A 13,923-nucleotide genomic window follows, 5' to 3' on the forward strand; every position below is an offset into this window, starting at 1 on the left:
GCAGCTAGGTGATGGCATCAGTTCATCAGATGAGGACTTCTTCTCTGCCATGAAAACCTCTCAAGCACAAGAAAGCTCCAAACAGATGGACGGACACCTGGCCTGTTCAGCTGATCATATGGAGTTGCTCAAGTCCTTCCCGGCAGCCTGTAAGCTGTCTCTGAGGTTAAACACACCCTTACCTACATCAAGGCTGTTCAGCATTGCAGTACTTGTTTTCAGCCCCAATGGCTGGATTCCAGAAACGTTGAAAACCAGCTTTTCCTGAAGATGAACCGTAAATTCTTCAACTTCAAGTAATGACAGCTTACCGCTAGCAAGCCCAAGGACACGGCTGCCTTATGCGTTTTGTTAATTTATGTTTAAAATTCTAAATCTTTACACCCAAGCCATAAGACTCCTGAACAGGTAATGAAATGGCTACCAGGACTATTTGCATTGTGTGCCCCCCCCTAACCCCTCTTTTACGCTGCTGCTACTCTCTGTTTATCATATATGCATAGTCACTTTAACTATACAATCATGTACATACTACCTCAATTGGCCCGACCAACCAGTGCCCCCACACATTGGCTAACCGGACTATCTGCATTGTGTCCCACCACCCGCCACCCCCTCTTTTATGCTACTGCTACTCTCTGTTCATCATATATGCAGTCACTTTAACCATATCTACATGTGCATACTACCTCAATCAGCCCGACTAAACGGTGTCTGTATATAGCCTCGCTACTGTTATTTTTCACTGTCTTTTTACTGTTGTTTTTATTTCTTTACTTACCTATTGTTCACCTAATACCTTTTTTGCACTGTTGGTTATAGCCTGTAAGTAAGCATTTCACTGTAAGGTTGTTGTATTCGGCGCACAGAACAAATAAACTTTGATTTGATTTATAGGTGTCCTTGTTACGAAGGCATGACCTGACACACTGATGGAGCCAGATACTTAAGGACATCCACCACTGCTTAATATAAGGAATTTAATGTATAACTTTTACTCACGTTTGATGATTGAGTACTTTTTACACCATTGAACTTAAGTACATTTAACACCAGATACTTTTAGACTTTTACTCAAGTATGACAATTGAGTACTTTTTCCACCACTGTGTCTACTTTAATTCACTGACATCAGGAAAGAGATTGAGGGAAAACTCTGTGGAATGGTACTGCTTGACCTACAAAAGGCCTTTGATACAGTTAATCACTGTCTCCTAATCTTCAAACTGGAGGCACTGGGGTTAAGCAGTATCCCTGTAGGCGAGCAAGTAGTAAAGGTTAATGGTTCACTGTCTCAGGCAAAACCAATGAGTTGTGGCGTCCGCAGGGGAGCGTGCTTGGGCCTCTACTGTTTTTTTACTGTATATTAACGATATGAAAGATGCTTGTTCTTGCCGTCTTTTCCTTTATGTGAATGACTCTACACTTCTTGTGTCTCACAAAAGTAAAACTATGTTGGAGAGCATACTTATCACAGAGCTTACTAGCAAATGGCTTGGCGATAATAAGCTATCTCTGCACTTAAGTAAAACTGAGGCAATTATTTTTGGAGCCAGACCTAAATTGAGTAGCTCCTCTGAAATCAGAGTGGAGTTAGGGGGTGAGGTGCTGACAACTAAAACCTGGAATGCTTCCTTGATGGAAGCTTGGGAGGTGTGAGCAGGGGCACTAAAGTGCAAGGGAAGGTTAATGCCAGGACTAAGTTTTTGGCTAGAAAGTCAAAGCTGCTTGATAAGGACTCCATGAAAGTGCTAGCCACTGCCCTCATTCAATGCCATTTTGACGACGCTACTACTTCCTGGTTTGGGGCTTATCTAGGCTTAAGAGGAAGCTCCAGATAGCCCAGAATAAGCTGAGCAGGGTAGTATTGAAGGTGGAACTCAACTGGCTGCCTTTTGAGGCTAGGGTGTCCCAGATTAGACTGAGTTTGGTTTACAGAAGTATTTATGGTCCTGCGCCCAGATATCTAACTGATTACTTTCCCTGTGTAAGGGGTGACCACAATCACAGAACCAGATCAGGTGTTGCTAATGTGTGGTTATACAGGTTCAGGAGTAATGCTGGGAAAGGCACTTTTTAGTTTACTGGAGCTTCAGAGTGGAATGAGTTGCCTCTGCCCATAAAACGACATATTCTCTGGGCAGCTTTAAAAATAAAGTAAAAAACTGTTTGATGTCTTCTGTGTCCATATGAATGACCCCTATGATGTAGCTGCAATGATAATGTTCTTCTTCTTTGTTTCAAGAGGACCACAATGGAAATGAAGCCCCAGACTTTGTGCGTTATTGTCACGTTCCTGACCTCATTTCCTTTGTTTAGTCTTTGTTTAGTTGGTCAGGCCGTGAGCTGGGTGGGCATTCTATGTTTTGTGTTTCTATGTTGGGTTTGTTGTTTGGCCTAATATGGTTCTCAATCAGAGGCAGGTGTTTGTCATTGTCTCTGATTGGAAACCATATTAAGGTAGCCTGTTTTCACTGTTGGTTTGTGGGTGATTGTTCCTGTTTGTGCGTTCATGTGTTCTATGTTCTCTAGTTCAGGACTGTAGCTTCGTTGGTTTTCGTCTGTTAATCGTTTTGTTTGTATTGAAGAAGTATTCTAATAAATATGGATACATACCACGCTGCGCTTTGGTCCTCCTCTCCTTCCAACGATGAAAGTCATTACAGATATCCACGATGATTTTACTGTGCATGTATGGCTTTTAAGTTTTATGTGCGTTTGTTTTTTTAAATGGTCGAATTAATAAACTAAACATACTATGGGGTCTTTGCCATGGTAGCCAAAATCAAGGCCAGCCCAGCATTTTTATACATGACCCTATACATGATGGGATGTTAATTGCTTAATTAACTCAGAAACCACACCTGTGTGGAAGCACCTGCTTTCAATATACTTTGTATCCCTCATTTACTCAAGTGTTTCATTATTTCAGCAGTTACCTGTACTTTTCTAGTCCTTATTATTCGCCTTCCACTGGAACCTCTAGCGCAACATTTTCTAAAGCTACCGAGACCAAAAAAACCCATAGGCTGACTTTCTCCAGGTTGCTTGGAAAAAACCTTTTTGATAGTACTATTACTTTTCATACTACAACCACATTTGCATGAATCACAATGGAGGATTTACCCAAACAACCCAATATCCAAGTCTATCACAGTAGTCATAGTGCTAAACAGAACTCCACCAATCCTTAGCTAGAACCTCCATATGCAGCTTACTCTGTGTATGTCTAAAACAGCATTTCCCAATCTCGGTCCTCAGGAGCCAAATGGGTGCACTTTTTGTTTTTTGCCCTAGCCCTACAAAGCTTGATGATTAGTTGATTATTTGAATCAGCTGTGTAGTGCTAGGGTAAAAAACAAAACGTGCACCCCTTTGGGTCCCGAGGACCGAGATTGGGAAACCCTGGTCTAGAATGGAAACGCAGTACGCTATTGAAGCACGTTCTTTTCGTGGCTTACCGCCCCCGGTTGAGCTGGCTGTGCCTTGACTGCCGCGGCTGAGGAGCATGGTCATTGGAGAGAGCCATGGGGGGTGGCACTGTACTGTGCTGGCTCTGGTATTTTCTAGACACATTCTCCTTTCTGGCACAGTTCCAGCAATTATGCTGAATGCCCATAGGAAAACCCTTTGAATAACCCTTTTGGGTTCCAGGTAGAACACTTTTCACTGATGGTTCTACATGGAACCAGAAAGGGTTAAGCAGGTAACCAAAAAGGGTTCTCCTGTGGGGACAGCCGAAGAACCCTTTTTTCTAAGAGTAGAGACTACATAATGAGACCACAGACAACAGTACTGGATATGTAATAAATCACTCTGTGCCTTGAGATGTCATAATACTCCTAGTCTGTTAACTGACCAGAATCATGCTGGTCTACAATCTTTGTTGTTGAATTCTCATACTGTTAACAGCAATACACAAGTGCATGAACAGTAACCCCCCCTGAATTTCAAATCAAGTTCCATCCCCCACTACATCCTATGCACTTTTGGATTCAGGGCACATTTCAGCTTTAATAGAATATCAAATGATCTGGTAGCTTGACATCATCATTGTAAAGGATTCAGATAGGCTACACGATCACAACATTTATAATGACCATCTGAATATCTTTTTAGAGAAGACTATGCTGTGATTTTGAACATGTAAACCTCTGTTTAATGTATGGATTATATCGATTTTGTCAGATATTTTTTTAATAGATGTTGAGTCTTCTGTGGTTTGAATCCATAGCAACATGGCCATAGTTTAATTAAAACATTTCATTTTCAGTAGATGCAGTCGTATGCATTTTCATCATCGCAGTAGAAACACTGAAATGTAGCTTTTGAAATAACGATCTCACAACTTTAATAGCAGGTTTAGAGTTACAACAGCAGGTTGTGACATGTGTTAGCACAAATCAAATTAACAAAATAAAAAAAGGAGTTAAAAAGGTCAAATCCTACAGCCCATCTATGACCATGTATTAAAATGTTTTTGTTCACTTACAATATTAAAAACAGATCACGAGTTAGTCAATGTGTTACCAGGAACTACAAGCATCAAACCAAATAAATGGAGAGGTTCTATGAGCTCTGCCTAAAAAAAAAAACACATGACTTCCTACACATGAAAGCACTTGGTCGGGTCCAGGTCCAGTGTCTGTCACACTTCATTGACTTCGTCACCTGTGAAAATGTCAATCATCAATAGAACATTCCCTGCTTGGCCTAGGATTTTACAACATATAAAACAATGAACATAAATCTTCACAGGGCCGGCCCCCGACCAAATAATATATACTGAGTATATAAAACATTAAGAACACCTGCTCTTTCCATGACAGACTGACCAGGTGAATCTATGATCCCTTATTGATGTCACTTGTTAAATCCACTTCAAATGAAGGGGAGGACACAGGTACATTTTTTATTTTTAAGCCTTGAGACATGGATTGTGTATGTGTGCCATTCAGAAGGTTAATGGACAAGACAAAAAATGTAAGTGCCTTGGAACGGGGTATGGTAATGGGTGCCAGGCACACCGGTGTGTGTCAAGAACTGCAACGCTGCTGGGTTTTTCACACTTTTTTTATGCTTTTTTTTTCACAGTTTCCCATGTGTTGTGTGTTATAATTGTAGAATACACAAGGTGCAGTTTTGAAATTTTGTTGTGGATTGGCAGTTTCTCTTGTTATGTCCGTCACTCAATCAGCCATGTCATCTCACAATTCTTAGATTAGGCACATTCAGGGGCCCAGAGCGACTTACAGGAGCATTTTTAGGGTTAAGTGCCTTGATCATGAGCCTATTTGGCTCGGGGACTCGAACCAGCAACCTTTTAGTGGCCTAACTATCCTTTTATTTATTTTTTTGTAGTACGTTTACTAGTTTTTCTCCCCAATTTCATGACATCCAATTGGTAGTTACAGTCTTGACCCATCGCTGCAACTCCCCTCCAGACTCGGGAGAGGCGAAGGTCGAGAGCCATGCGTCCTCCGAAACACGACCCTGCCAAGCCACACTGCTTCTTGACACACTGCTCGCTTAACCCAGAAGCCAGAGGAAACACCATCCAGCGACCGGGGTTAGCTTGCAGGTGCCCGGCCCACCACAAGGAGTCACGTGAGCGCGACGGGACAAAGAAATCCCAGCCGGCCAAACCCTCCCCTAACCCTGATGACGCTAGGCCAATTGTGCACCGCTTCATGGGCCTCCCGGTCACGGGATTGAACCCCGATCTGTAGTGACGCCTCAAGCACTGCGATGCACTGCCTTACACCACTGCCCAACGATCTTAACCGCTAGGCTATCTGCCGCCCCGATGATTTTGTTAGTCACTCTCATATCATTAACATGGCATAAGTCTTGACAAAATGTGTAGAATTGCAGGACATTAGCTTTAAAAACATAAAACTTCTCTCAACCCCATGACAAAATGGGAAGAATTGTAGGAAATTAACTGTAAAACTACTAATTTTATCCTCTCTGCCCTATGGCAAAATTGTAGAATTGCATGGAATTTGTTATAAAGTTGCTAAACTTCTCTCCGAACCATGGCAAAATCTGTAGAATTGCCGAAAGTTTGCTTTAGAAATGCAACATTTCCTTTACTCCCCATGACAAATGTATAGAATTGCAGAAAATTTGCTTTACAACAAAAATATTTATCTCCGCCGTCAAGAGGGGGGCCACTAAATGTTTTTCCTGTGAGGTGCAAATCTCACTTAGGGCACTCAAAATGCTAGGGCCGGCCCTGTATCTTCATTCCTGTCAGTTAAGCATGAGTATGAGAAATGTAGGTTTGGTTATAGAAAGGTTGTTATGTACTTACTCTCTGCACACGGGGAGCTGTATTCACTCACAGCTTCATCACCTGAAAACAGAAAAGAGGAGAATGCAGAGGTCAGTTCCTTTATAATGATAACTACTTCCCTGTCAGTCAACATCATTAAACTCCCACTTCAGGGGTGAACCAATGGGCTAGAGGCCAATTTCAAGTTTTCATAACAATCGGAAATCTGTATTTTTGGGCGCCGATTTGCCGATTATTATTTTTTTTTTTATACCTTTATTTAATCTTTATTTAACTAGGCAAGTCAGTTAAGAACACATTCTTATTTTCAATGACGGCCTATGAACGTTCTGCCTCGTTCAGGGGCAGAACGACAGATTTTTAACATTGTCAGCTCGGGGGAAAAAATCTTGCAACCTTACAGTTAACTAGTCCAATGCTCTAACACCTGATTACATTGCACTCCACGAGGAGCCTGCCTGTTACGCGAATGCAGTAAGCGAAGGTAAATTGCTAGCTAGCATTAAACTTATCTTATAAAAAACAATCAATCAATGACTGTCATTGCTCCAATGTGTACTTAACCATAAACATCAATGCCTTTCTTAAAATCAATAAACAAGTATATATTTTTAAACCTGCATATTTAGCTAAAAGAAATCCAGGATAAAAGGCAATATTAATCAGGTAAAATTGTGTCATTTCTCTTGCGTTCATTGCACACAGAAACAGTTTGGGTTTCTGGCTCTCTGGCTCTTTGTGAACTAATTTGCCAGAATTTTTGGTAATTATAACATAACATTGAAGGTTGTGCAATGTAACAGGAATATTTAGACTCATGGATGCCACCCGTTAGATAAAATACGGAACGGAATAAACGTTTTGTTTTCGAGGTGATAGTTTCCGGATTAGTCAAAGGTATATGGTTTAGAGAGAAATAGTCGACGCGTTATAATTCCTGTAATAACTTGCGGCTGAATTTGAAAGGGGTTCCTTTGTTATTTTACCGTTCATGTCTTCCATAGAGAATGTCTTGATCTACTTCAAATAAGGTCTGTGTTTCGTGCAGGCTTAAACCGCAAGTTAACAAGTCCAATACAGCAAATGAAAGATAAACATCTTGTTAATCTACCCATCATGTCCGATTTAAAAAATGTTTTACAGCGAAAACACAACATATGATTATGTAAGATCACCGCCAAGTCCAAAAAACACACAGCCATTTTCCCAGCCAAAGGAAAAGGAGTCACAAAAAGCAGAAAGAGATATAATTAATCACTAACCTTTGATGATCTTCATCAGATGACACTCATAGGACATCATGTTACACAATACATGTATGTTTTGTTCGATAATGTGCATATTTATATCCAACAATCTTAGTTTACATTGTCGCCATGTTCAGAAATGCTTCCAAAATATCCGGAGAAATTGCAGAGAGCCACATCTAATAACATAAATACTCATCATAAACTTTGATGAAAGATACATTTTTTACATAGAATTAAAGATACACTTGTTCTTAACGCAACCGCTGTGTCAGATTTCGAAAAAGCACACCATGCAATAATCTGAGACGGCGCTCAGATATAAAAAACATTTCTCCGCCATGTTGGAGTCAACAGAAATACAAAATTACATCATAAATATTCCCTTACCTTTGATGATCTTCTTTCTTCTTCACATCTTTTTTCTGTGTGAGAACTTTTCTACGCGTTTGAACTGTCTTTTTCTTGTCATCAAATCCCTGCCAAAAGTCAGGTGACCTAAGTGCTTCCAAATATGGAGTTGCAGGTTTGCCATATCTGTCATGTTTGCACTATGTGCAAATCTTTATGGCAGTCATTTTACTTAAGGCCCTTGGAAATGATCTGCATATCTGCAGTTATTAAAAAAATTATAATCACTATATCGATTTACAAATACAAATCAAAAGGTGTTTGTTTGTGGATAGTGAATTGCAGTTGTGGATAGCGATATACATTTGTGGAAAGTGATTTACATTTGTGATTTATATTTGTGAATACATTTGGCATGATATTGATCCCATACAGACCCCACCTGTTTTTGGGAGGTTTTTTTGTGTGTGCTTTGCATGTTATTTTGCCATTAATACATATCAGTTTGCAAACAATGTAACATTTTTATAATCAAATGAGTTAATAAAGCCGTATACAAACATGGTCTCTTTTTTTCTTTCTTGAGTAATGCAGGTGTTTCAGACTAGCTCAGTGCTTTCTGTGGTGGTGGGGCAGCCAGCGGAAAATACGGAGCGTAGGGGTTGGTAATGTTCTCCAATTACGCCGTGATTGGCTCAGTGTTCTGTCACTCACAGGGACACTATGTCACTGCAAAATGTACGGGTAGAGCTCAAAAATTCAAGCCCCTTGGATGCTGCAATAGAGTTGCATTAGAAGTGCCTATCCAAGAAGGCTCAAGGTCATTGGACAGAGATAAAATGACGTCAAATCACGTTATATCTACTGTAGCTTTAATTGGACTGATCATGTCAACATCGTACTTTCAGAATCTTAGCTAGCAAGCTAGCAGTCATCATCATGAATCAAGTCAACAATCTACTGGCAAATCCGTTTCCATCATTGTCATATGAAGAGAAATTATGAAGAGAAATGATAGATAAAACACTGGTGCTCATCGGCCATAAATATTACACAACAAGTTGGAAAATCGCAAATTCAACAATAAGTGGTTTGGAAGGAATCAGTGGCTAACTGCAAGCTCTGCAAAGCAATCACTAGCCTGCTATTCAGTGGAGTGGGTGTGTGGTCCAAGTCTGGATTTAAGGGTCAACATTGGCCATTCAACATTGGCCATGCTTTCAATCCAGCATCACTTCTGCCGCGTTCAAGACAACTGAAAAAAACAAGCTCAGACTGGGAAAATACATTTTGAACGGTCATCCAACTCAGAATTCCAGGTTGTAACTCGGGCCTCTTTCTAGAGCTCTTCAGTTTCCTGAAGATCACTGACATCATGATTGGACCTTGTTTTTTTTGTTGAGTTCCCAGTTGTCTTGAAAGCCCTTCATCAATAAGTGCATCGATGATGTCGTCCCCACAGTGACCGTACGTACATACCCCAACCAGAAGCCATGGATCACAGGGAACATCCACACTGAGCTAAAGGGTAGAGTTGCCGCTTCAAGGAGCTGGACTCCAACCTGGACGCTTATAAGAAATCCTGCTATGCCCTCCGACAAACCATCAACCAGGCAAAGCATCAATATAGGACTAAGCCTGAATCCTACTACACCGGCTACGATGCTCATGTGATGTGGATGGGCATGCAAATTATTACAGACTACAAAGGGAAGCCCCGTGAGCTGCCCAGTAGTACGAGCCTACAGACGAGCTAAATGACTTCTATGCGCGCTTCGAGGCAAGCAACAAAGAAGCATGCATGAGAGCACCAGATGTTCGGCTACGGAGAGCTTAATCACACAGTCGTCCCGATGTGAGTAAGACCTTGAAACAGGTCAACATTCACAAGGCCGCAGGGCCAGATGGATTACCAGGATGTGTACTCCTAGCATGCGCTGACCAACTGGCAAATGTCTTGTTCAACCTGTCCCTGACTAAGTCTGTAATAACAAAATGTTTCAAGCAGACCACCATAGTCCCTGTGCCAAGGAACACCAAGGTAACCTGACTAAATGACTACCGATCTGTAGCACTCACGTCCGTAGCCATGAAGTGCTTTGAAAGGCTGGTCATGGCTCATATCAATATCCCAGAAATCCTAGACCCACTGTAATTTGCAAACCGCCACAATCTCTATTGCACTCTGCCCACCTGGACAAAAGGAACACCTACGTGAGAATGCTATTCATTGACTACAGTTCAGCATTCAACACCATAGTGTCCTCAAAGCTCATCACTGAGCTAAGGACCCTGGGACTAAACACCTCCCTCTGCAACTGGATCCTGGACTTCCAGATGGGCCGCCCCAGGTGGTAAGGGTAGGTAATAACATCTGCCACGCTGATCCTCAACACAGGGGCCCCTCGGGGGTGCATGCTTAGTCCCCTTCTGTACTCCCTGTTCACCCATGACTGCGTGGCCAAGCACAACTCCAACATTAAGTTTGCTGGTGACACAACAGTGGTAGGCTTATAGAGAGGAGGTCAGAGACCTGGCAGTGTGGTGCCAGGACAACAACCTCTCCTTCAACATGGTCAAGACAAAGGAGATGATCGTGGACTACAGGAAAAGGAGGGCCGAGCACGCCCCCATTCTCATCGACGGGGCTGTAGTGGAGCAGGTTGAGAGCGTCAAGTTCCTTGGTGTCCACATCACCAACAAACTATCATGGTCAAAACACACCAAGACATGAAGAGTGAAGAGGGCACAACAACGCATATTCCCCCTCAGGAGACTGAAAAGATTTGGCATGGGTGTTCAGATCCTCAAAAAGTTCTACAGCTGCATCATCGAGAGAATGGTCACCGCCTGCTATGGCAACTACTCGGCCTCCGACCGAGCAGAGTAGTGCCTTCCGGTAGCGCGTATGGCCCAGTGCATCACTAGGGCCAAGTTCCTGCCACCCAGGACCTCTATACTAGGCGGTGTCAAAGGAAGGCCCTAAAAATTGCCACCGCACGGCCAGTGGTATTGGAGCGCCAAGTCTAGGTTCAAAAGGCTTCGTAACAGCTTCTACCCCGAAGTCATAAGACTGCTAATCAAATGGCTTCCCAGAATATTTGCATTGAAACCCCACCCCCCTTTTTTACGCTGCTGCTACTTGCTGTTTATTATTAATGCATAGTCACGTTACCCCTACCTACATGTACATATTACCTCAATTACCTTGACTAACCTGTACCCCCGCACATTGACACGGTACTGGTACCCACTGTATATAGCCTCGTTATTGTTGCTCTTAAATTTCAGTTAGTTACACTTACTTAGTAAATATTTATTATTTATTTAATTAAAATTGCATTGTTGGGGGCCTCCCGAACGGCGCAGCGGTCTAAGGCACTGCATCGCAGTGTTGTGGCGTAACTACAGCCTGGGGTTTTATCACAGGCTGTGTCACAACCGGCTGTGACCGAGAGTCCCATAGGGCAGCGCACAATTGGCCCAGCTTCATCCGAGTTAGGGGAGAGTATGGCCGGGGGGGGGTTTGTGCGCTGGCTTTCGTGTTAAAGGAGCGGGTGTTAAGAAGTGCGGCTTGGCGGGTCATGTTTCGGATATGCATGACTCAACTTCCACCTCTCCCGATCCCATTGGGGAGTTGCAGCGATGAGAAAAGATTGCAATTGGATATCATGAAATTGGGGAGCAAAAGGTGATTAAACATTTTTTTTGTGTTCTTTTGCCTATCTTAATCTTTTATTTTTATTGGCCAGTCTGAGATATGGCTTTTTCTTTGCAACTCTACTTAGAAGGTCAGCATCCCGGAGTCGCATCTTCACTGTTGACATTTGATACTGGTGTTTTGCGGGTACTATTTAATGAAGCTGCCAGTTGAAGACTTGTGAGGCGTCTGTTTCTCAAACTAGAGACTCTAATGTACTTGTCCTTGTGCATCGGGGCCTCCCACTCCTCTTTCTATTCTGGTTAGAGTCAGTTTGTGCTGTTCTGTGAAGGGAGTAGTACACAGCGTTGTATGAGATCTTCAGTTTCTTGGCAATTTCTAGCATGGAATAGCCCTCATTTCTCAGAACAAGAATAGACTGACGAGTTTCAGAAGAAAGGTCTTTGTTTCTGGCCATTTTGAGCCTGTAATCAAACCCACAACTGCTGATGCTCCAGATACTCAACTAGTCTAAAGAAGGACAGTTTTATTGCTTCTTTAATCAGAACAACAATTTTCAGCTGTAAGGTCTACTCTACACCTGTTGTATTCGGCGCATGTGACAAATATAATGTGATTTGAAATCCATAGAATGCCAGACTTTGATGACAAAATTTCCCCACGATGGCCCGCTGCACCACCTTCCTGTTCAAGTGAGCACAGCACAACAAGGTAAGTTGAAAAATGTATTGTATGCTGCTGCATAAATTATGTAATATGCCAGTGAGATATGTATACTGTAGCTAAGAAAGGAATACTAAGTATATGTTGTGTAGTAAGCTGTTAGTAGCCCATGTGCCTCACCCTAATAATTTGGTCCCTTTCCCCCTCATAATTTAGGCTAATGTTCTGACTTGGTGGTGCACATGTAGCCTATAGCCTGTTTAGAGAAATGTAATCATTGAATATTGTAAGAGCTTTCATTGTCTGCTTATATGTTCCTTTTACTTATCCTACGGTTCTGACTTGGTGTACAGGGAATACTGTCAGAATGCCCATGTTCTGAATTATGTCGCTGTACATTTCAAAAGTGCTGAACAAAGTTAAATTGACTACGTCCGTCCTAGCTTGCTCATTAATGTCTTAATCGAAATTACGTATTGCCTCTTATCCGCTCGTCTTCCCCTTATGCCATAGTTTGTACATCTCAAAATGTCAGTAGAAACCACATTTGTTTAAGCAAGTCAGCCATATGAGCCATGTATTTTTTTCTTTTAAAGGCAGTAAAATGAGGCTGAATTAACTTTTTCACTGCCAGACAAGGATTTCTGTACAAGAGATGACATTTTTGCTGTCTGTGTTAAGATGGAATTCTTACTTGTCTGGTAGTAGTCATACACTTTCACCACAGCTGGTTTCAGATTCCTCACAGGCACATCCTCCTCTATGGCCAGGCTGTACGTCTTTGTTTCCTTCTGCTTGAGCTGGAAGAAAAGGAATAATACATTTGACATTGCAGTTCAATGTTATAGATTCACATAGTGTTACTGTATAAAACATCCACTCCAGTCTTACTTTAATGTTATTGTTCAAGTTAAATCCAGTGTGTAGATGCAAATGAGACCACATCCAACTAAGTTCTGTAACCGATAAAGACAGCCCCGTTTAGATGCAACAGTCATGTTCCTACCCCATCTAGGTAGATGATGACATGTCCTTCCTCCAGGTCAACACGTTTGACAGTGGGGTCATTTTTCAACTGGAAGAACAGAACACAGGGTAAGATTGTGTCATAGACAGTACAACTGATACATTCAAAGGACAACTACTGGCATTGACAAAACGATAATACTTACAATTAGAACAGATGCCATTATCATTTTATACATTAACTAATCCTCAAGGGGATTATACTTAGGGCCAGGAGTGTTCCCCAAACTGGTAAAACTCCTGGCCCTGATTAACTGAGGTTCTCTTATTGACTCACAGGCCCGAGGGAGGATTTGTCCAGGACGAAGCCGGAGAGAAGCTTGACATTGATGATCACCATGTTGGTCTCCTCTCGCCGACCATTGTACCTGTCAGTCACACAGAGTCAGATGAAGGATGGATATTATCTTAAAGGTGCAAATACGCAGAAATCGCTCCACCATTTCCTGATTGCTATAATTATACTAGTTAATGACAAAACAAGCAAGAAAATCATTGTACCATCTAAACCGCTTTGAAATATATTTTCAGTAACCAAACATTTTTTATTTTATGCTGTTCAAAACCGAAAGTAAAAGATGCAAAAACGATACTTAAGAATGGGAAGCATAAAAATAGCGTACATAGAACAGATCTAACACTTCTTAGACTTGCTGTCAATAAGGACGACAGATCTA

General features: G+C 41.8%; 1 protein-coding gene across 2 annotated transcripts in view; it reads right to left on the bottom strand.

Moving 5' to 3' along the window:
• Nucleotides 1-4,334: 4,334 nt before the first annotated feature.
• The window catches only part of LOC129832156 (alpha-2-macroglobulin-like), a 38,364-nt gene continuing 28,775 nt past the window's right edge, over nt 4,335-13,923 (bottom strand). For both annotated transcript variants that reach the window (XM_055895979.1, XM_055895980.1), the window contains exons 32-36: nt 13,524-13,614; nt 13,227-13,295; nt 12,915-13,020; nt 6,317-6,358; nt 4,335-4,671 (exon numbers count right to left, since the gene is read on the bottom strand). In XM_055895979.1, coding sequence (XP_055751954.1) covers nt 4,649-4,671; nt 6,317-6,358; nt 12,915-13,020; nt 13,227-13,295; nt 13,524-13,614 — 331 coding nt within the window. In that variant the 3' untranslated portion in view covers nt 4,335-4,648. The remainder of the gene's footprint in view (nt 4,672-6,316; nt 6,359-12,914; nt 13,021-13,226; nt 13,296-13,523; nt 13,615-13,923) is intronic.

The sequence above is a fragment of the Salvelinus fontinalis genome, chromosome 33 (genome assembly GCF_029448725.1).
Source record: "Salvelinus fontinalis isolate EN_2023a chromosome 33, ASM2944872v1, whole genome shotgun sequence".
Classification (NCBI taxonomy): domain Eukaryota; kingdom Metazoa; phylum Chordata; class Actinopteri; order Salmoniformes; family Salmonidae; genus Salvelinus; species Salvelinus fontinalis.